The 22,585-nt window shown below is 45.0% G+C and overlaps 1 protein-coding gene across 1 annotated transcript in view; it reads left to right on the top strand.

Moving 5' to 3' along the window:
• The window catches only part of PFAS (phosphoribosylformylglycinamidine synthase), a 72,308-nt gene that overhangs the window by 547 nt on the left and 49,176 nt on the right, over window positions 1-22,585 (top strand). The window contains exons 2-9 of the mRNA XM_085564259.1: window positions 2,578-2,737; window positions 6,125-6,263; window positions 9,621-9,726; window positions 12,374-12,572; window positions 15,392-15,497; window positions 18,020-18,160; window positions 19,119-19,243; window positions 21,234-21,362. Coding sequence (XP_085420385.1) covers window positions 2,578-2,737; window positions 6,125-6,263; window positions 9,621-9,726; window positions 12,374-12,572; window positions 15,392-15,497; window positions 18,020-18,160; window positions 19,119-19,243; window positions 21,234-21,362 — 1,105 coding nt within the window. The remainder of the gene's footprint in view (window positions 1-2,577; window positions 2,738-6,124; window positions 6,264-9,620; window positions 9,727-12,373; window positions 12,573-15,391; window positions 15,498-18,019; window positions 18,161-19,118; window positions 19,244-21,233; window positions 21,363-22,585) is intronic.

Genomic DNA, 22,585 nt, shown 5'->3' with positions numbered 1-22,585 from the left:
TTTGGGGGATTTTGGGATTTTTGGGGTTTTTTGGGATTTTTTTGGAATTATTTTGGATTTTTTTGGATTTTTTACAGGTTTTTTTCGGATTTTCGGGTTTTTTGGGAAAATTTGGGGGGAATTTTCGGGTTTTTGGGGTGTTTTTGGGGGACCCGGGGTTGGGAGAGCCGAAATTTGGGGGATTTTGGGATTTTTGGGATTTTTTGGGGTTTTTTGTTAGTTTTCTTTAGTTTTTTTCCGAAATTTTCGGTTTTTTTGGGGGGAATTTTTATGGAATTTTGGGTTATTTGGGGATTTTTTGGCATCTCGGGATTGGGAGAGCCCAAATTTGGGGATTTTTTGGGTTTTTGGGGATATTTTGGTTTTTTTTGGATTTTTTTTAATTTTTTTGGATTTTTTTCAGTTTTTTTCTGGGATTTTCGGGTTTTTTTCGGAAATTTTGGGAGAATTTTGGGTTTTTTGGGGTATTTTTGGGGAACCCGGGGGTGGGAGAGCCCAAATTTGGGGAATTTGGGATTTTTGGGATTTTTGAGATTTTTGGGATTTTTTGGATTTTTTTGGATTTTTTTTTATTTTTTTCAGGTTTTTTTCGGGATTTTTGGGTTTTTTGGGGAAATTTTAGGATTTTTGGGGTCTCGGGGGTGGGAGAGCCCAAATTTGAGGATTTGGGATTTTTTTGGGATTTTTTTGGGATTTTTTTGGGATTTTTTTGGGATTTTTTGCGAATTTTTTTGATTTTTAAATTTTTTTTTCGTTTTTTTTCCGGGATTTTTGGAATTTTTTTGGGGAATTTTGGGGGAATTTTGGGATTTTTGGGGAATTTTTGGGGTCCCGGGGGTGGGAGAGCCTAAATTTGGGGATTTGGGGTTTTTTTTGATTTTTTGGGATTTTTTTGGGGTTTTTTTGGGCTTTTTAAAAAATTTTTTATTTTTTTCAGTTTTTTTCTGGGTTTTTTGGGGAAAATTTGGGGGAATTTTTGGTTTTTTAGGGAAAACTCCCCAAGTTTGGGGATTTTTATGGGAAAAATCCCCAAAATTTGGAATTTTAATACAGAAAATTCCCCAAATTTTGGGATTTTTTGGGGGAAATTCCACGATTTTGGGAATTTTTTCACAGAAAATCCATAAATTTTGGGATTTTTATTGGAAAATTCCCCAATTTTTGGGGATTTTTTGGGTAAAAATTCCCAAATTTTTGGGATCCCCCAATTTTAAAGATTTCCATGGGAAAAACCCCAAAATTTGGGATTTTTATGGGAAAAATGCCCAAATTTTCGGGATTCTGTAATTTCAGGGTTTTGATGGGGAAGAATCTCCAAAATTTGGGATTTTCATAGGAAATCCTCAAATTTTGGTATTTGATGCCAAAAATCTTGAATTTTTTTGGCAATTTCCACAAAATTTTGGATTTTTTGGGGAAAAATCCCCAAGTTTTTGGGATCTCCCAAATTTCATTATTTCCATGGGAAAAAATCCCCAAAATTTGGATTTTTATGAGGAAAATCCCCAATTTTTGGTTTTTCAGTGGGAAAAATCTCCGAATTTAGGGATTTTTTTGGGAAATTTCCCCAAAATTTGGGATTTTGGGGGAAAATTCCCCAAATTTTGGAATATTTTTGTGGGAAAAATTCCCCAAATTTTTGGGATCCCCCAAATTTCAGGATTTCCATGGGAAAAACCCCAAATTTTGAGATTTTTTGGGGAAATTTCCCCAAAATTTGGGATTTTTATGGGAAAAATGCCCAGAATTGGGGATTTTTTTGCCAAAAATCCCCAAATTTTGAGTTTTTTTGGGAAATTTCCCCAAATTTTGGGGATTTTTTGGGAATAATCCCCAAATTTTCGGGATCTCCCAAATTTCATTATTTCCATGGGAAAAATTCCCAAAACTTGGTATTTTTATGGGAAAAATCCCCAATTTTCGGTTTTTCAGTGGGAAAAATCTCCAAATTTAGGGATTTTTTTGGGAAATTTCCCCAAGATTTGGGATTTTTTGGGAAAAAATGCCCAAATTTTTGTGATCTCCCAAATTTCAGGATTTCCTTGGGAAAAACCCCCCAAAATTGGGTTTTTCATAGGAAATTCTCAAAGTTCGGGATTTTTGTGCTGAAAATCTCAAATTGTAGGATTTTTTTTTTTGGAAATTTCCCCAAAATTTGGGATTCTTTTTGGAAAAAATTCCCAAATTTTCGCAATCTCTTAAATTTCCTTATTTCCATGGGGGAAAATCCCCAAAATTTGGATTTTTATGGGAAAAACGCCCAATTTTTGGTATTTTTATGGAGCAAATAGTCAATTTTTGGATTTTTTTTGCCAAAAATCCCCAAATTTTGGGTTCTTTTGGGGAAAAAATCCCCAAATTTTCGCGATCTCCCAAATTCCATTATTTCCATGGGAAAAAAACCCTCAAAAATTCAAATTTTAGCGCAGAAAACCCCCCAAAATTCACATTTTTCGCCATAAAACCCCCGTTTTTTCTTCATTTTTCTTCATTTTTTTTTGGGGAAAAACCCCCCAAATTCCGGGAATTTCCCGGAATTCCCAAACCGATGGAATTTCTCCCCAAATTTCCGGGCAGATGCAGCTGCTGCGGTTCTTCGTGCGGCCGCCGGCCCCGGGGGGGGTCCCGGATCTGGGGGTCCCCTCAGGGTTGGGGCCCCCCCTGAGGGCGGCGCAGGAGCTGGAGCCGGCGGTGACGGGGCTGAGCGCCGAGCTCTGCTACTACGTGGGCTGGGACGGTGAGTTTGGGCCGAAAAACGGCGATTTTGGGCAATTTTGGGCAATTTTTGGTGATTTTTGGGCGTTGTTTTGGTGAATTTTGGCGAATTTTTGGGGTTTTTACGTCAATTTTTGGGGTTTTTTTGGGTGGTTTTGGGGTGACCTGAGAGGTCCGAGCTCACCTGGGCTGGGCCGGTGAGTTTGGGGTGAAAAACGGCGATTTTGGGCAATTTTGGGCGATTTTTATACTTTTTAAAACATTTTTTGGTGATTTTTGGGGCATTTCTAGGGATTTTTTTGGGGTTCTCAAAGGGAATTTGGGGGAAGTTTGGGGGATTTTGGGGTCACCTGCGAGCTCTGAGCTCACCTGGGCTGGGACGGTGAGTTTGGGGTGAAAAACGGCGATTTTGGGCAATTTTTGAGAATTTTGTGATTTTTTTGGGCATTTTTTGGTGAATTTTTGGGGATTTTGGGACAAATTTTGGGGCTTTTGGGAGATTTTGGGGTCAGCTTCAAGCTCTGCTACTACGTGGGCTGGGACGGTGAGTTTGGGCCGAAAAACGGCGATTTTGGGCAACTTTGGGCCAATTTTTGGTGATTTTTGGGCTTTTTTAATGATTTTTTTGGTGAATTTTTGGGGTTTTTTTGGGCCAGTTTTGGAGGTTTTTGGGGTGACCTGAGAGGTCTGAGCTCACCTGGGCTGGGCCGGTGAGTTTGGGGTGAAAAACGGCAATTTTGGGCAATTTTGGGCAATTTTTGTGAAGTTTGTGATTTTTTTGGGCATTTTTTGGTGAATTTTTGGGGATTTTGGGACAAATTTTGGGGCTTTTGGGAGATTTTGGGGTCGGCTGCGAGCTCTGCTACTACGTGGGCTGGGAGGGTGAGTTTGGGGTGAAAAACGGCGATTTTGGGCAACTTTGGGCCAATTTTGGTGATTTTTGGGCGTTGTTTTGGTGAATTTTGGCGAATTTTTGGGGGTTTTTTGGGTGTTTTTAGTGGTTTTTAATGGGATTTTGGAGGGATTTTGGGGTGACCTGAGAGCTCTGAGCTCACCTGGGCTGGGCCGGTGAGTTTGGGGTGAAAAACGGCAATTTTGGGCAATTTTGGGCGATTTTTGGGAATTTTGTGATTTTTCTCCACATTTTTTGGTGAATTTTTGCTGCTTATGGGACACATTTTGGGGCTTTTGGGAGATTTTGGGGCCAGCTGTGATCTCTGCTACTACGTGGGCTGGGACGGTGAGTTTGGGCCGAAAAACGGCGATTTTGGGCAACTTTGGGCCAATTTCGGTGATTTTTGGGCGTTGTTTTGGTGATTTTTGGTGAATTTTTGGCTTTTTTTTTGCATTTTTTAGTGAATTTTTGGGGTTTCTCTGGGTGGTTTTGGGGTCACCTCCAAGGTCTGATTTCACCTGGGCTGGGACAGTGAGATTGGGGTGAAAAACGGCGATTTTGGGCAATTTTGGGCAATTTTTGTGAAGTTTCTGATTTTTTTGGGCATTTTTTGGTGAATTTTTGGGGCTTTTGGGACAAATTTTGGGGCTTTTGGGAGATTTTGGGGTCAGCTGCGAGCTCTGCTACTACGTGGGCTGGGACGGTGAGTTTGGGCCGAAAAACGGCGATTTTGGGCAACTTTGAGCCAATTTCGGTGATTTTTGGGATTTTTTTGGTGATTTTTTAGGGATTTTTTGGGGGTTTTTAGGGAATTTTTGGGATTTATTCGGGTGGTTTTGGGGTGATCTGAGAGGTTTGAGCTCACCTGGGCTGGGATGGTGATTTTGGGTTGAAAAACGGCGATTTTGGGCAAATTTGGGCCAATTTCCGTCAGTTTTGGGTGTTGCTTTGGTGACTTTTGGCGAATTTTTGGGGTTTTTTACGTCAATTTTTGGGGTTTTTTTGGGTGGTTTGGGGTGACCTGAGAGGTCTGAGCTCACCTGGGCTGGGCCGGTGAGTTTGGGGTGAAAAACGGCGATTTTGGGCAATTTTGGGCCAATTTTTGTGAAGTTTGTGATTTTTTTGGTGAATTTTTGGGTGAATTTTTGGGGATTTTGGGACAAATTTTGGGGCTTTTGGGAGATTTTGGGGTCGGCTGCGAGCTCTGCTACTACGTGGGCTGGGACGGTGAGTTTGGGCTGAAAAACGGCGATTTTGGGCAACTTTGGGCCAATTTCCGTCAGTTTTGGGTTTTTTTTGATATTTTTTGGGGTTTTTTTGGGGGTTTTTAGGGAATTTTTGGGGTTTTTTTGGGTGGTTTTGGGGTGATCTGAGAGGTTTGAGTTCACCTGGGCTGGGCTCGTGAGTTTGGGGTGAAAAACGGCGATTTTGGGCAAATTTGGGAGAAATTCGGTGATTTTTGGGAATTTTATTTTGATTTTTGAGGGTTTTTGGGGTTTTTTTTGGTTTTTATTCTGGTCAATTTTAGGGATTTTTTGGGTGGAATTTTTTGGGAGGGATTTTTGTGATTTTTATGGAATTTTTGGGTTTTTTTTTCAGGATTTTAATGGAATTTTTAGTGGGATTTTACGGGATTTTAATGGGATTTTGAATGCAATTATTATGGGGTTTTAATGGGGTTTTTATGGGATTTTGGTGTGATTTTTAAAGGATTTAAATGGGATTTTTGGGGGATTTTAATGGATTTTTCTGTGATTTTAATGGGATTTTTTTGGGGATTTTTGGTGCGATATTAATCGGATTTTAATGGGATTTAAATGGGATTTTTTTCCATTTTAATGGGATTTTAATGGGATTTTAATGGGATTTTAATAGAATTTTTATGGGATCTTAGTGAATTTTTATGGGATTTTAATGGAATTTTCTGTGATTTTAATGGGATTTAAATGGGATTTAAATGGGATTTTTGGTGCGATATTAATGGGACTTAAATGGGATTTTTTTTGGGATTTTATTGGGATTTTCTGTGATTTTTATGGGATTTAAATGCGATTTTTTCGGGATTTTTGGTGCGATATTAATGGGATTTGAATGGGATTTTTGGCCATTTTAATGAGATTTTAATGGGATTTTTATGGGATTTTAATCGAATTTTTGTGGGATCTTAATGGGATTTTCTGTGATTTTAATGGGATTTAAATGGGATTTTTTTGGGATTTTTGGTGCGATATTAATGGGATTTAAATGGGATTTTTTTGCAATTTTAATGGGATTTTTTTGGGATTTTTATGGAATTCTCTCTGATTTAAATGGGATTTTAATGGGATTTAAATGAGATTTTTTGCCATTTCAATGGGATTTTAATGGGATTTTTGGGGTATTTTTGCCATTTTTTGGGTGATTTTCGTGCGATTTTCGCGGGGTTTTTTTTGGATTTTTCGGGAATTTTTGGGGAATTTGTTGGGATTTGGGGAATGTTGTCTCGGTGACTATTCTGGGATGTTCTGGGCGCAGGGGAGGCGGCGCCGAGCGAGGAGGAGCTGCGGCTGCTGCGCTGGATTTTGGGGTCCCCCCTGGCCCAGGGCTCCGACGTGGCCCCGAGGAGCTTCCTGAGCCCCCAGGGACCCCACCTGCTGCTGGAGATCGGCCCCAGGTGGGAAATCCCGGAATTCCGGGAAAATCTGGGAATTTTGGGAATTTTGGGAGGGATTTTGGGGGGTTTTGGGGGATTTTTGGGGATTTTATGGGATTTTTTGGGGATTTTTTGGGGTTTTTTTGTTGATTTTTTGGGGATTTTTTGGGTTTTTTCCTGATTTTTGGAGGATTTTTTGGGTATTTTTGTTGATTTTTGGGAATTTTTGGGATTTTTTGGGAATTTTAGGAGATTTTGGGGGATTTATTGGGATTTTTAAGGGATTTTTTGGGGATTTTTTGGGGTTTTTTGGGGGTTCCTGAGCCCCCAGGGGCCCCACCTGCTGCTGGAGATCGGCCCCAGGTGGGAAATTCGGGAATTCCGGGAAAATTTGGGAATTTTTGGGAATTTTTGGAAATTTTGGGAGGGATTTTGGGGGGTTTTGGGGGATTTTTGGGGATTTTAAGGGATTTTTTGGGGTTTTTTTGGGGTTTTTTGGGGGTTCCTGAGCCCCCAGGGGCCCCACCTGCTGCTGGAGATCGGCCCCAGGTGGGAATTCCGGGAATTCCGGGAAAATTTGGGAATTTTGGGAATTTTTGGGAATTCCGGGAGGGATTTTGGGGGATTTTTGGGGATTTTATGGGATTTTTTGGGGATTTTTTGGGGTTTTTTTGTTGATTTTTTGGGGATTTTTTGGGTTTTTTCCTGATTTTTGGAGGATTTTTTGGGTATTTTTGTTGATTTTTGGGAATTTTTGGGATTTTTTGGGAATTTTAGGAGATTTTGGGGGATTTATTGGGATTTTTAAGGGATTTTTTGGGGATTTTTTGGGGTTTTTTGGGGGTTCCTGAGCCCCCAGGGACCCCACCTGCTGCTGGAGATCGGCCCCAGGTGGGAATTCCGGGAATTCTGGGAAAATTTGGGAATTTTGGGAATTTTGGGAGGGATTTTTTGGGATTTTTTTGGGTTTTTTGTTGATTTTTTGGGGATTTTTTGGTTTTTTTTCCTGATTTTTGGGGGATTTTTTGGGGATTTTTGTTGATTTTTGGGAATTTTTTGGGGATTTTGGGGAATTTTTGTTGATTTTTGGGAATTTTGGGAGGGTTTTGCGAGGGTTTTGGGGGGATTTGGGGGAAATTTTGGGGTTGTTTTTGATTTTTTTGGGGTTTTTTTGGGAATTTTTTGGGAATTTTTGGAAATTTTAGGGGATTTTTTTTGGGATTTTTTAGGATTTTTTGGGTTTTTTTGGGGAGTTTTTTTGATTTTCTGGGATTTTTTTGGGGGAATTTTGCATTTTTTCGGGGTTTTTTTTTTTAATTTTGGCTAATTAGTGCTAATTAATGATGGCTAATTAATTAATTGGGGTTAATTAATGCCAGGCTGGGGGTTCTGTCTCTGTGGGGGCATTTGGGGGAATTTTTTTGGGATTTTTTTGGGTTTTTTTCTTTTTTTTTTTTTTTAATTTTCTGACTAATTAGTGCTAATTAATGATGGCTAATTAATTAATTATGGTTAATTAATCCAGGCTGGGGTGGCATTTGGTTGAAATTTGGGGGAATTTTTTCACTTTTTAAAATAATTTTTTTGGGGGTTTTTTTTGCATTTTTTTTGGGGATTCAAAAAATTTTTTTGGGTAATTAGCACTAATAAATCTGGGATAATTAATTAATTGGGGTTAATTAATGCCAGGCTGGGGGTTCTGTCTCTGTGGTGGCATTTGGGGGAATTTTTTTGCTTTTTTACGTCGTTTTTTTGGTTTCTTTTTTAATTTTTATGGGTTTTTTTTTTGGGAATTTTGACTAATTAGTGCTAATTACTGATGGCTAATTAATTAATTGGGGTTAATTACCCCCAGACTTTGGGGCTGTGTCTCTGTGGTGGCTTTTGGGTGGAATTTGGGGGATTTTTTTGGTTTTTAACGGGTTTGTTTTGACTTTTTTTGGGATTTTTGGGATTTTAAAAGAATTTTTTGGCTAATTAGTGCTAATTAATGCTGGCTAATTAATTAATTGGGGTTAATTAATGCCGGGCTGCGGGTTCTGTATCTGTGGGGGCATTTGGGTGGAATTGGGGGGAATTTTTTTTGTTTTTTATGTCGTTTTTTTGGTTTCTTTTTTAATTTTTAATGGTTTTTTTGGGAATTTTGGCTAATTGGTGCTAATTAATTACGTATAATTAATTAATTGGGGTTAATTATTGCCAGGCTGGGGGTTCTGTCTCTGTGGTGGCATTTGGGTGGAATTTGGGGAATTTTTTCGCTTTTTTACGTCGTTTTTTTGGTTTCTTTTTTAATTTTTATGGGGTTTTTTTGGGAATTTTGGCTAATTGGTGGTAATTAATTATGTATGTATAATTAATTAGGGTTAATTAATGCCAGGCTGGGGGTTCTGTCTCTGTGCCATCGTTTGGTTGAAATTTTGTGGAATTTTTTCGCTTTTTTACGTTGTTTTTTTGCCTTTTTTTGCATTTTTTTGGGGATTTTTTTTTAATTTTTTGGCTAATTAGTGCTAATTAATGATGGCTAATTAATTAATTATGGTTAATTAATGCCAGGCTGGGGGTTCTGTCTCTGTGGTGGCATTTGGGTGGAATTTGGGGGAATTTTATGTCGTTTTTTTGGGGTTTTTTTGCATTTTTTCGGGTTTTTTTTTGGGAATTTTGACTAATTACGGCTAATTAATGAGGATAATTAACGAATTGCTGTTAATTGGGCCAGGCTGGGGATGTGCACGCCCTTCTCCACCAACGCCGTGTCGCTGTGCCGCCGGCTGGGGCTTCTGGGGGATTTTGGGGCTTTTTTTGCATTTTTTTGGGGATTTTTTTTTAATTTTTTGACTAATTAGTGCTAATTATTGATGGCTAATTAATTAATTGGGGTTAATTAATGCCAGGCTGGGGGTTCTGTCTCTGTGGTGGCATTTGGCTGGAATTTGGGGGAATTTTATGTCATTTTTTTGGGTTTTTTTCATTTTTTTTGGGTTTTTTTGGCAATTTTGGCTAATTAGTGCTAATTAATTAGGTATAATTAATTAATTGGGGTTAATTGATGCCAGGCTGGGGGTTCTGTCTCTGTGGTGGCATTTGGCTGGAATTTGGGGGAATTTTATGTCATTTTTTTGGGTTTTTTTCATTTTTTTGGGGTTTTTTTGGAAAATTTTGGCTAATTAGTGCTAATTAATGATGGCTAATTAATTAATTATGGTTAATTAATGCCAGGCTGCGGGTTCTGTCTCTGTGGTGGCATTTGGCTGGAATTTGGGGGAATTTTATGTCGTTTTTTTGCCTTTTTTTGCATTTTTTCGGGGTTTTTTTTGGGAATTTTGTCTAATTATCGCTAATTAATGAGGGTAATTAAGGAGTTGCTGTTAATTGGGCCAGGCTGGGGATGTGCACGCCCTTCTCCACCAACGCCGTGTCGCTGTGCCGCGCCGCCGGGCTCGGCCGCGTGCGGCGCCTCGAGAGGTCCCGGAGGCTCCTGCTGCAGGTGGGGATTGGGGCAAATTCCGGGGATTTTGGGAAAATTGGGAATTGGGGCAAATTCCGGGGATTTGGGGGAAATGGGGAATTGGGGGAATTTGGGGGAATTTTGGGGAAAAAATGGGGGAATTTGGGGGGAAAATGGGGAAAAATGGGGAAAAAATGGGGGAAAATTGGGGGAAAGTTGGGGGAAATCCCGGGGATTTCGGGAAAATTGGGGATTTTGGGAAAAAATGGAGAAATTTGGGGAATTTGGGAATTTTGGGGAAAAATGGGGGAATTTTGGGGTAATTTGGGGGAATTTGGGGAAAAATTGGGGGAATTTGGGGGGAAAATGGGGAAAAAATGGGGAAATTTTGGGGGGAAATGGGGGAAATTTTGGGGGATTTGGGGAAAATTTGGGGGATTTGGGGGAAAATGGGGAAAAATTGGGGGAATTGGGGGAAAAAATGGGAGAAATTGGGGGAAAGTTGGGGAAATTTGGGAAATTGGGGGAATTTGGGGAAAAAATGGGGAAAATTGGGGGAAATTTGGGGAAAATTTGGGGGGAAAATGGGGGAAATTTTGGGGGAATTTGGGATAACTTTGGGAAATTTTTGGGAGGTTTGGGGATGTACTAAAAAATTCCCCCCAAAATCACAAAAAATCCCCAAAAAATCCGAAAAAAATCCCCAAAAATCAGGAAAAAAAATCCCCCCAAAAAATCAGAAAAAAACCGTAAAAAATCAGAAAAAATCCCCAAAAAATCCGAAAAAAAAAATCAGAAAAAAATCAGAAAAAAAATCCCCAAAAAATCCGAAAAAAATCAGAAAAAAATCTCCAAAAAATCCGAAAAAACCCAAAAAAAATCCCCAAAAAATCCCCAAAATCCCCAAAATCCCCCCAAAACCCGACCCAAACCCGTTCAAACCCCTCCCAGAACTCCTCGTTAACCCATTAAACACTCATTAACACAGTCAAAGCTCATTAACCCATTAAACACTCATTAACCCATTAAACGCTCATTACCCCATTAAACGCTCATTACCCCATTAAACGCTCATTAACCCATTAAACGCTCATTAACACAGTCAAAGCTCATTAACCCATTAAACGCTCATTAACCCATTAAAAGCTCATTAACCCATTAAACACTCATTAACCCATTAAACGCTCATTAACCCATTAAACGCTCATTACCCCATTAAACACTCATTAACCCATTAAACACTCATTAACCCATTGAAAGCTCATTAACCCATTAAACACTCATTAACCCATTAAACACTCATTAACCCATTAAACACTCATTAACCCATTCAAAGCTCATTAACCCATTAAACACTCATTAACCCATTCAAAGCTCATTAACCCATTAAACACTCATTACCCCATTAAACACTCATTAACCCATTAAACACTCATTAACCCATTCAAAGCTCATTAACCCATTAAACACTCATTACCCCATTAAACGCTCATTAACCCGCTGAAAGCTCATTACCCCATTAAACACTCATTAACCCATTCAAAGCTCATTAACCCATTAAACACTCATTAACCCATTAAAAGCTCGTTAACCCATTAAACACTCATTAACCCATTAAACACTCATTAACCCATTAAACGCTCATTACCCCATTAAACGCTCATTACCCCATTAAACACTCATTAACCCATTAAACGCTCATTAACCCATTCAAAGCTCATTAACCCATTAAACACTCATTAACCCATTAAACACTCATTAACCCATTAAAAGTTCATTAACCCTTTCAAAGCTCATTAACCCATTCAAAGCTCATTAACCCATTAAACACTCATTAACCCATTAAAAGTTCATTAACCCTTTCAAAGCTCATTACCCCATTCAAAGCTCATTAACCCATTAAAAGCTCATTAACCCGCTGAGAGCTCATTAACCCATTGAAAGCTCATTAACCCATTAAGCACTCATTACCCCATTAAACACTCATTAACCCATTAAAAGCTCGTTAACCCATTAAACGCTCATTAACCCATTCAAAGCTCGTTAACCCATTCGTTAACCCATTAAACGCTCATTAACCCATTCAAAGCTCGTTAACCCATTAAACACTCATTAACCCATTCAAAGCTCATTACCCCATTAAACACTCATTAACCCATTAAACACTCATTAACCCATTAAACGCTCATTACCCCATTAAACGCTCATTAACCCGCTGAAAGCTCATTACCCCATTAAACACTCATTAACCCATTCAAAGCTCATTACCCCATTAAACGCTCATTAACCCATTAAAAGCTCATTAACCCATTAAACACTCATTAACCCATTCAAAGCTCGTTAACCCATTAAACACTCATTAACCCATTAAACGCTCATTAACCCTTTCAAAGCTCGTTAACCCATTAAACACTCATTAACCCATTCAAAGCTCGTTAACCCATTAAACGCTCATTAACCCATTAAACGCTCATTACCCCATTAAAAGCTCATTAACCCTTTCAAAGCTCATTAACCCATTCAAAGCTCATTAACCCATTAAACCCTCATTAACCCATTAAACACTCATTAACCCATTAAACACTCATTAACCCATTCAAAGCTCATTAACCCATTAAACACTCATTAACCCATTAAAAGCTCATTAACCCTTTCAAAGCTCATTAACCCCCCTCTGTGTGTGCAGCTGGCGGCGCCGCTGCCCTGCAGTTCCCTCGGCCGCCTGCAGGCGGCGCTGCGGGACCCGCTGACCGAGCAGCTCTACCCGGAGCCGCCCGCCCGCCTGGAGGCGCCCGCGGGGCCCGGGGACAGCGCGGGGGACACGGGGGACATCGACGTGCTGGGCAGGGGACACCAGGCGCTCAGGGACGCCGACAGGGACATGGGTGAGGGACATGGGGACACCCTGGGGACACTGGGGACATTGGGGACATTGGGGACACCCTGGGGACATTGGGGACATCGACGTGCTGGGCAGGGGACACGAGGCGCTCAGGGACGCCGACAGGGACATGGGTGAGGGACATGGGGACACCCTGGGGACACTGGGGACATTGGGGACACCCTGGGGACATTGGGGACATCGACGTGCTGGGCAGGGGACACGAGGCGCTCAGGGACGCCGACAGGGACATGGGTGAGGGACACGGGGACACTGGGGACAGCGCGGGGGACACGGGGGACATCGACGTGCTGGGCAGGGGACACGAGGCGCTCAGGGACGCCGACAGGGACATGGGTGAGGGACACGGGACACCCTGGGGACATTGGGGACACCCTGGGGACATCGACGTGCTGGGCAGGGGACACGAGGCGCTGAGGGACGCCGACAGGGACATGGGTGAGGGACACCCTGGGGACACCCTGGGGACACCCTGGGGAGACCCTGGGGACACTGGGGACATCGACGTGCTGGGCAGGGGACACGAGGCGCTCAGGGACGCCGACAGGGACATGGGTGAGGGACACGGGACAGTGGGGACAGTGGGGACATTGGGGACATCGACGTGCTGGGCAGGGGACACGAGGCGCTCAGGGACGCCGACAGGGACATGGGTGAGGGACACCCTGGGGACACTGGGGACACCCTGGGGACAGTGGGGACATCGACGTGCTGGGCAGGGGACACCAGGCACTGAGGGACGCCGACAGGGACATGGGTGAGGGACACGGGACACCCTGGGGACATTGGGGACATTGGGGACATCGACGTGCTGGGCAGGGGACACCAGGCGCTCAGGGACGCCGACAGGGACATGGGTGAGGGACACCCTGGAGACAGTGGGGACACCCTGGGGACATTGGGGACACCCTGGGGACACTGGGGACATTGGGGACACTGGGGACACTGGGGACATTTGGGACATTGGGGACATTGGGGACATTGGGGACATCGACGTGCTGGGCAGGGGACACCAGGCACTGAGGGACGCCGACAGGGACATGGGTGAGGGACACCCTGGGGACACTGGGGACATTGGGGACAGCGCGGGGGACATCGACGTGCTGGGCAGGGGACACCAGGCACTGAGGGACGCCGACAGGGACATGGGTGAGGGACACGGGACAGTGGGGACATTGGGGACACTGGGGACATTGGGGACATTGAGGACATTGGGGACATTGGGGACATCGACGTGCTGGGCCGGGGACACCAGGCACTGAGGGACGCCGACAGGGACATGGGTGAGGGACACCCTGGGGACACCCTGGGGACACTGGGGACAGCGCGGGGGACACTGGGGACATCGACGTGCTGGGCAGGGGACACGAGGCGCTCAGGGACGCCGACAGGGACATGGGTGAGGGACATGGGGACATTGGGGACACTGGGGACACCCTGGGGACACTGGGGACATTGGGGACACCCTGGGGACATCGACGTGCTGGGCAGGGGACACCAGGCGCTCAGGGACGCCGACAGGGACATGGGTGAGGGACACCCTGGGGACACTGGGGACACTGGGGACACCCTGGGGACATTGGGGACACTGGGGACATCGACGTGCTGGGCAGGGGACAGCAGGCACTGAGGGACGCCGACAGGGACATGGGTGAGGGACATGGGGACATTGGGGACACCCTGGGGACATTGGGGACATCAACGTGCTGGGCAGGGGACAGCAGGCGCTCAGGGACGCCGACAGGGACATGGGTGAGGGACATGGGGACACCCTGGGGACACCCTGGGGACACCCTGGGGACATTGGGGACACTGGGGACATTGGGGACATTGGGGACACCCAGGGGACAGCGGGGACACCCTGGGGACACTGGGGACACTGGGGGGATTGGGGACACTGGGGGGATTGGGACATTGGGGACACCCTGAGGACACCCTGTGGACATTGGGGGGATTGGGGACACTGGGGACATTGGGGACAATGGGGACATTGGGGGATTTGGGACGTTGGGGACATTGGGGAATTTTTGTGCAATTTTTTAAAAAGTTTTTTCACCAAATTTTTTACCTTTTTGTGGAATTTTTGGGGAAATTTTTGGGCAATTTTTGTACAATTTTTTAAAAATTTTTTTCGGGTAATTTCCTGGAATTTTTGGGAAAGTTTTGGGGAATTATTTTGGGAATTTTGGGGGAATTTTTTCTCAATTTATTTTCTTTTTTTTTGGGGAATTTCCCAGAACTTTTTGGGAATTTTTGCTGAATGTTTTTGAATTTTTTTTTATTTTTTTGGGGAATTTCCTGGAATTTTTGGGGAATACTTTGGGGAATTTAGGGGGAATATTTTGGGGAATTTTTGGGGGAATATTTTTGCATTTTTTTTAATTTTTTGGGGGAATTTCCTGGAATTTTGGGGGGAATTTTTGGGGGGATTTTTTTGCAACTTTTTTTCTTTTTTTGGGGAATTTCTCGGCATTTTTGGGGAATTTTGGGGGAATATTTTGGGGAATTTTGGGGGAATATTTTGGGGAATTTTGGGGGAATGTTTTTTGCATTTTTTTAAATTTTTTTGAGGAATTTCCTGGAATTTCTGGGGAATTTTTTGGGGGAATTTTTCTCAATTTTTTTTTATTTTTTCGGGGAATTTCCTGGAATTTTTGGGGAATATTTTGGGGAAATTTTTGAAGATTTTTTAGCAATTTTTTTTTTATTTTTTCGGGGAATTTCCTGGAATTTTTGGGGACTATTTTGGGGATTTTTGGGGACTGTTTTGGGGTTAATTCTGGGATTTTTGGCCCCGCCCAGGCCTGGGCTTTGACTCCTGGGATCTGGAATTTTACACGCGGCTCTTCCGGAAGGCCGGGAGGAACCCGACCGCGGTGGAGCTCTTCGACCTGGCCCAGAGCAACAGGTGAGCCCAAAACAGCCCGAAATCCCCCAAAATCCCCCAAAAACACCCCAAAAAACCCCAAAATCCCCCAAAAACACCCCAAAAACACCCCGAAATCCCCCAAAAACACAACAAAACACCCCAAAACACCCCGAAATCCCCCAAAAACACCCCAAAAATCCCCCAAAACACCCCGAAATCCCCCAAAAACACCCCAAAAACACCCCAAAACACCCCGAAATCGCCCAAAAACACCCCAAAAACACCCCGAAATCCCCCAAAAACACCCCAAAAACACCCCAAAACACACCAAAACACCCCAAAACACCCCGAAATCCCCCAAAAACACCCCAAAAACACCCCAAAACACCCCGAAATCGCCCAAAAACACCCCAAAAACACACTAAAACACCCCGAAATCCCCCAAAAACACCCCAAAACACCCCAAAAACACCCCAAAACACCCTGAAATCCCCCAAAAACACCCCAAAAACACCCCAAAAGACCCCAAAACACCCCTAAATCCCCCAAAATCCCCCAAAACACCCCAAAATCCCCCAAAAACACCCCAAAACACCCCAAAAACACAACAAAACACCCCAACACACCCCAAAAACACCCCAAAAACACCCCAAAATCCCCCAAAACACCCCGAAATCCCCCAAAATCCCCCAAAACACCCCAAAATCCCCCAAAATCCCCCAAAAACACCCCAAAACACCACAAAACACCCCAAAACACCCAAAAACACACCAAAAACACCCCAAAACACCCCCAAAACACCCCAAAATCCCCCAAAAACACCCCAAAAACACCCCAAAACACCCCAAAAACACCCCAAAACACCCCAAAACACCCCCAAAACACCCCAAAATCCCCCAAAACACCCCAAAAACATGCCAAGAACACCCCAAAACACCCCAAAACACCCCAAAATCCCCCCAAAACACCCAAATATCCCTAAAAATCCCAAAAATTCCCCAAAAATCCACAAAAAATCCCCTCAAAAATCCACAAAAAATCCCCTCAAAAATCCCCAAAAAATCCCCAAAAAAATTCCCAAAAATCCCCAAAAATTATCCCCAAAAATCCCCAAAAATTATCCCCAAAAAATCCCCAAAAAATCCTACAAAAAATCCTTAAAATTCCCCAAAAATCCTCCAAAAATCCCTCAAAAATCACCCCAAAAAATCCCCCAAAAATCCCCAAAAAATCCTCCAAAAAATCCCCTGAAAAATCCCCTGAAAAATCCTCCAAAAAATTCCCAAAAAATCCCCCAAAATCCACAAAAATCCCCCAAAATTCCCCCCAAAAATCCCCCAAAATTCCCCCCAAAATTCCTCCAAAATCCCCAAAAATCCCCCAAGAAATCCTCGAAAAAATCCTCAAAAAATCCCCAAAAATCTTCCAAAAATCCACAAAAAATCCCCAAAATTCCCCCAAAAAAGCCTTTAAATTCCCAAAAAAATCCTCCAAAATCTCCAAAAATCCCCCCCAAAAATCCCCAAAAAATCCCCCCAAAAATCCCCAAAAAATCCCCCCAAAAATCCCCAAAAAATCCCCCCAAAAATCCAAAAAATGCCCAAAAAATGCCCAAAAAATCCCCCCAAATCCCCCAAAATCCACCAAAAATTTCAAAAATCCCCCAAAATCCCCAAAAATTCCCCAAAACTCCCCCCAAAAATCCACAAAAATCCACAAAAATCCACAAAAATCCCCCAAAATTCCCCCCCAAAAAATCCCCCAAAAACCCCCAAAAAATCCCCCCAAAAATCCACAAAAAAATCCTTTAAAATCCCCAAAAAATAAAAAAAAATCCCCCAAAAAATCCCCAAAAATCCCCAAAAATCCCCCAAAATTCCCCCCTAAAAAATCCCCCAAAAACCCCCAAAAAATCCCCCAAAAAATCCCCAAAAATCCCCCCAAAAAATCCCCCAAAAATCCCCAAAAAATCCTCCAAAATCCGCAAAAAATCCCCAAAAAAATCCCCCAAAAAATCCCCCCAAAAATCCACAAAAATGCACAAAAATCCCCCAAAATTCCCCCCCAAAAAATTCCCCAAAAACCTCCAAAAAATCCCCCCAAAAATCCACAAAAAATCCTTCAAAATCCCCAAAAAATAAAAAAAAAATCCCCAAAAATCCCCCAAAAATCCCCAAAAATCCCCAAAAATCCCCAAAATTCCCCCCAAAAAATCCTTTAAATTCCCCAAAAATCCTCAAAAATCCCCCAAAAAATCCCCCAAAAAATCCCCCAAAAATCCCAAAATATTCCCCCAAAAAATCCTTTAAATTCCCCAAAAATCTCCCAAAATCCCCCAAAAATTCCCCAAAAATTCCCCAAAAAAATCCAGAAAATGCCCCAAAAATCCCCCAAAATCCCCTAAAATCCACCAAAAATTTCAAAATCCCCCAAAAATCCCCCAAAAATCCCCAAAAATCCCCCAAAATCCCCAAAACCCCCAAATCCCCCTCAAATCTCTCCCCTCTGTCCCCGCTGACGTCGCCGCGATGACGTCACCGCCGCGTCGATGACGTCACCAGCGAGCACAGCCGCCATTGGTTCTTCCGGGGTCACGTGAGGGTGGAGGGCGCCCCGCGGGCCGGGACGCTGCTGGGCTCCCTGATGGGCACCCAAGGGTGCTCCCACCCCAACAGCCTGATCGCCTTCCGCGACAACAGCAGGTGCCCGATCGGGGCGGATTCCCGGGATTTTGGGCAATTCCGGGAGTTTGGGGGTTTTTGGGGGGAATTTTGGGGAGTTTTGGGGGAGTTTTGGGGATTTTTTGGGATTTTTGGGGATTTTTGGGAATTTTTGGATGAATTTTGGGGATTTTTGGGGATTTTTGGGGGAATTTTTGGGGATTTTTGGGTGGGATTTTTGGGAAATTTTGGGGGAGTTTTGGGGATTTTTGGGGATTTTTGGGGGAGTTTTGGGGATTTTTGGGGATTTTTGGGGGAATTTTTGGGGATTTTTGGGTGGAATTTTTGGGGCGGATTTTTGGGGATTTCTGGGGATTTTTGGGTGGAGTTTGGGGGATTTTTGGGGATTTTTGGGGATTTTTCAGGTGAATTTTGGGGATTTTTGAGGGATTTTTTGGGGTGAATTTTGGGGATTTTTGGGAATTTTTGGGGTGAATTTTGGGGGTTTTTGGGGGGATTTTTGGGTGGATTTTGGGGATTTTTAGGGATTTTTGGATGAATTTTGGGGATTTTTGGGGGAATTTTGGGGATTTTTGGATGAATTTTGGGGATTTTTGGGGGAGTTTGGGGGAGTTTTGGGGATTTTTGGGGGAGTTTTGGGGATTTTTGTAGAATTTTGGGGATTTTTGGGTGAATTTGGGCTGAATTTGGGCTGAATTTTGGGCTGAATTCCGTGTATTTTCGGGATGAATTTTGGGGTGAATTTCGTGTATTTCCGGGTGAATTTGGGCTGAATTTGGCTGAATTTGGGTGAATTTGGGTGAATTTGGGCTGAATTTGGCTGAATTTGGGGGTTTTGGCTCGGCAGCGCCATCCGCGGGCTGCCGGTGGGGATTTTGGGCTGAATTTGGGTGAATTTGGGTGAATTTGGGTGAATTGGGGTGAATTTGGGTGATTTTGGGGTGAATTGGGGTGATTTTGGGTGAATTTGGCTCCCCAGCGCCATCCGCGGGCTGCCGGTGTCGGCGCTGTGGCCGCGGGACCCGGGCGGGCCGAGTCCCCTGGAGAGCAGGAGGAGCCTGAGGCACGTGGCCCTGACGGCCGAGACGCACAACTTCCCCACAGGTCAGGGGTCAAAGGTCACCCAAAGGTCACCCGGGGGTCAGGGGTCACTCAGGGTCACTCGGGGGTCAGGGGTCACTCAGTGGTCACTCATTGGTCACTCATTGGTCACTCAGGGTCACTCATTGGTCACTCAGGGTCACTCAGGGTCACTCAGGGTCACTCAGGGGTCACTCAGTGGTCACTCAGTGGTCACTCAGGGTCACTCAGTGGTCACTCATTGGTCACTCAGTGGTCACTCAGTGGTCACTCAGGGTCACTCATTGGTCACTCAGTGGTCACTCAGGGTCACTCATTGGTCACTCATTGGTCACTCAGGGTCACTCAGTGGTCACTCATTGGTCACTCAGGGTCACTCAGGGTCACTCAGTGGTCACTCAGGGTCACTCAGGGTCACTCAGGGTCACTCAGGGTCACTCAGTGGTCACTCAGTGGTCACTCATTGGTCACTCAGGGTCACTCAGGGTCACTCAGTGGTCACTCAGGGTCACTCAGGGTCACTCAGTGGTCACTCAGGGTCACTCATTGGTCACTCAGGGTCACTCATTGGTCACTCATTGGTCACTCATTGGTCACTCATTGGTCACTCAGGGTCACTCAGTGGTCACTCATTGGTCACTCATTGGTCACTCAGTGGTCACTCAGGGTCACTCAGGGTCACTCAGTGGTCACTCATTGGTCACTCAGGGTCACTCATTGGTCACTCAGTGGTCACTCAGTGGTCACTCAGTGGTCACTCAGTGGTCACTCAGTGGTCACTCAGTGGTCACTCAGGGTCACTCAGTGGTCACTCAGTGGTCACTCAGGGTCACTCATTGGTCACTCAGGGTCACTCAGGGTCACTCATTGGTCACTCATTGGTCACTCATTGGTCACTCAGGGTCACTCAGGGTCACTCATTGGTCACTCATTGGTCACTCATTGGTCACTCAGTGGTCACTCAGGGTCACTCAGTGGTCACTCAGGGTCACTCAGTGGTCACTCATTGGTCACTCTGGTCACTCAGTGGTCACTCAGGGTCACTCATTGGTCACTCAGTGGTCACTCAGTGGTCACTCAGTGGTCACTCAGTGGTCACTCATTGGTCACTCAGTGGTCACTCAGTGGTCACTGTGGTCACTCAGTGGTCACTCAGGGTCACTCAGTGGTCACTGTGGTCACTCAGTGGTCACTCAGTGGTCACTGTGGTCACTCAGGTCACTCAGTGGTCACTCATTGGTCACTCAGTGGTCACTCAGTGGTCACTCAGTGGTCACTGTGGTCACTCAGGTCACTCAGGGTCACTCAGGGTCACTCAGGGGTCACTCAGTGGTCACTCAGTGGTCACTCATTGGTCACTCAGTGGTCACTCAGTGGTCACTCAGTGGTCACTCAGTGGTCACTCAGGGTCACTCAGTGGTCACTCAGTGGTCACTCAGTGGTCACTCAGGGTCACTCAGTGGTCACTGTGGTCACTCAGTGGTCACTCAGTGGTCACTGTGGTCACTCAGGTCACTCAGTGGTCACTCATTGGTCACTCAGTGGTCACTCAGTGGTCACTCAGTGGTCACTGTGGTCACTCAGGTCACTCAGTGGTCACTCAGGGTCACTCAGGGGTCACTCATTGGTCACTCATTGGTCACTCAGGGTCACTCAGGGTCACTCAGGGTCACTCAGGGTCACTCAGGGGTCACTCAGGGTCACTCAGGGTCACTCAGGGGTCACTCAGGGTCACTCAGGGCCAGGTCAGTGGGTGTGGCCAAGGCAATGGGCCTGATCATGTGGGGTGGGCGTGGCCAAAACAAATGGGCGTGTCCGGGGGCGTGTCCATCCCGGTGGGCGTGTCCGGTGGGCGTGTCCACTCGGTGGGTGTGTCCGGTGGGCGTGTCCACTCGGGGGCGTGTCCATCCCGGGGGGCGTGTCCACCCGGTGGGCGTGTCCACCCGGTGGGCGTGTCCACCCGGGGGGCGTGTCCATCCCGGGGGGCGTGGCCTGTCTGACCCCGCCCCTCCAGCCGTGTCCCCGTTCAGCGGCGCCGCCACCGGGGCCGGGGGCCGGATCCGGGACGTGCAGTGCACGGGCAGGGGGGCGCACGTCATCGCGGGCACGGCCGGCTACTGCTTCGGAAACCTGCTCATCCCGGGTGAGAGGGGCGGAATTCCCAAAAATTCCCAAAAATTCGGGGTCGGCGCCCCAAAAAACCCCAAAAACCCGCCCCAAAAACCCCAAAAACCCCAAAAATCCACCCAAAACCCCCAAAAACCCACCCAAATACCTCAAAAATTCACCCAGAAATCCCAAAATCCCGGCGGTGCTTCGGCAACCTGCTCATCCCGGGTGAGAGGGGCGGGATTCCCCAAAAATTCCCAAAAATTCGGGATCGGCGCCCCAAAAAACCCCAAAAACCCGCCCCGAAAACACCAAAAACCCCAAAAATCCACCCAAAAACCCCCAAAACCCACCCAGAAACCACCAAAAATCCTCCAAAATCCCAAAAACTTGCCCCAAAATCCCAAAAACCACCCCAGATACCGAAACTTGCCAAAATTCCCCAAAATTCCCCAAAATTTGGGATCGGCGCCCCAAAAAACCCCAAAAACCCACCCGGAAAACCCCAAAACCCCCAAAATTCCACCCAGAAAACACCAAAAACCACAAAAATCAACCCAGAAATCCCAAAAATCCACCCAAAAACCCCAAAAACCCACCCAGAAATCCCAAAAACACCGAAAATCCACCCAGAAACCCCAAAAATTCACCCAGAAATCCCAAAATCCCGGCGCTGCTTCGGAAACCTGCTCATCCCGGGTGAGAGAGGCGGGATTCCCCAAAAATTCCCAAAAATTCCCAAAAATTCGGGATTGGCGCCCCAAAAAACCCCAAAAACCCACCCGGAAACCCCAAAAACCCCAAAAATCCACCCAGAAACTCCCAAAATTGCCCCAAAATCCCAAAAAATCACCCCAAAACCCACCCGGAATCAGCTAAAATATCCCAAATTCCCCAAATTCTCCAAAAATTCTCCAAAAATGCGCCAAAGTTTGGGATTGGTGCCCCCAAAAAATCCAAAATTCCACCCAGAAAACCCCAAAATATCCCAAAATCCCCAAATTCCCCCAAAATCACCCCAGAATTCCCCAAAAATCCCAAAAATTACCCCAAAAATTCCCAAAAATGTCACGAAATCCCCCCAAATCCTCCAAAAATTTCCCCAAAATTCCCCAAAAAATTCCACAAAAATCCCCCCAAAAATTCCCCAAAATTTTACAAAATCCCCAAAAATCCCCAAATCCCCAAAAATCCCCCCAAAAATCCCAAAAAATCCCCCAAATCCCCAAAATTCCCCAAAAAACCCAAAAAATCCCC

This window comes from Lonchura striata, chromosome 32 (assembly GCF_050655825.1).
Source record: "Lonchura striata isolate lonStrDom1 chromosome 32, ASM5065582v1, whole genome shotgun sequence".
Classification (NCBI taxonomy): Eukaryota; Metazoa; Chordata; class Aves; order Passeriformes; family Estrildidae; genus Lonchura; species Lonchura striata.
This window is presented reverse-complemented; position numbering and strand designations above follow the sequence as displayed.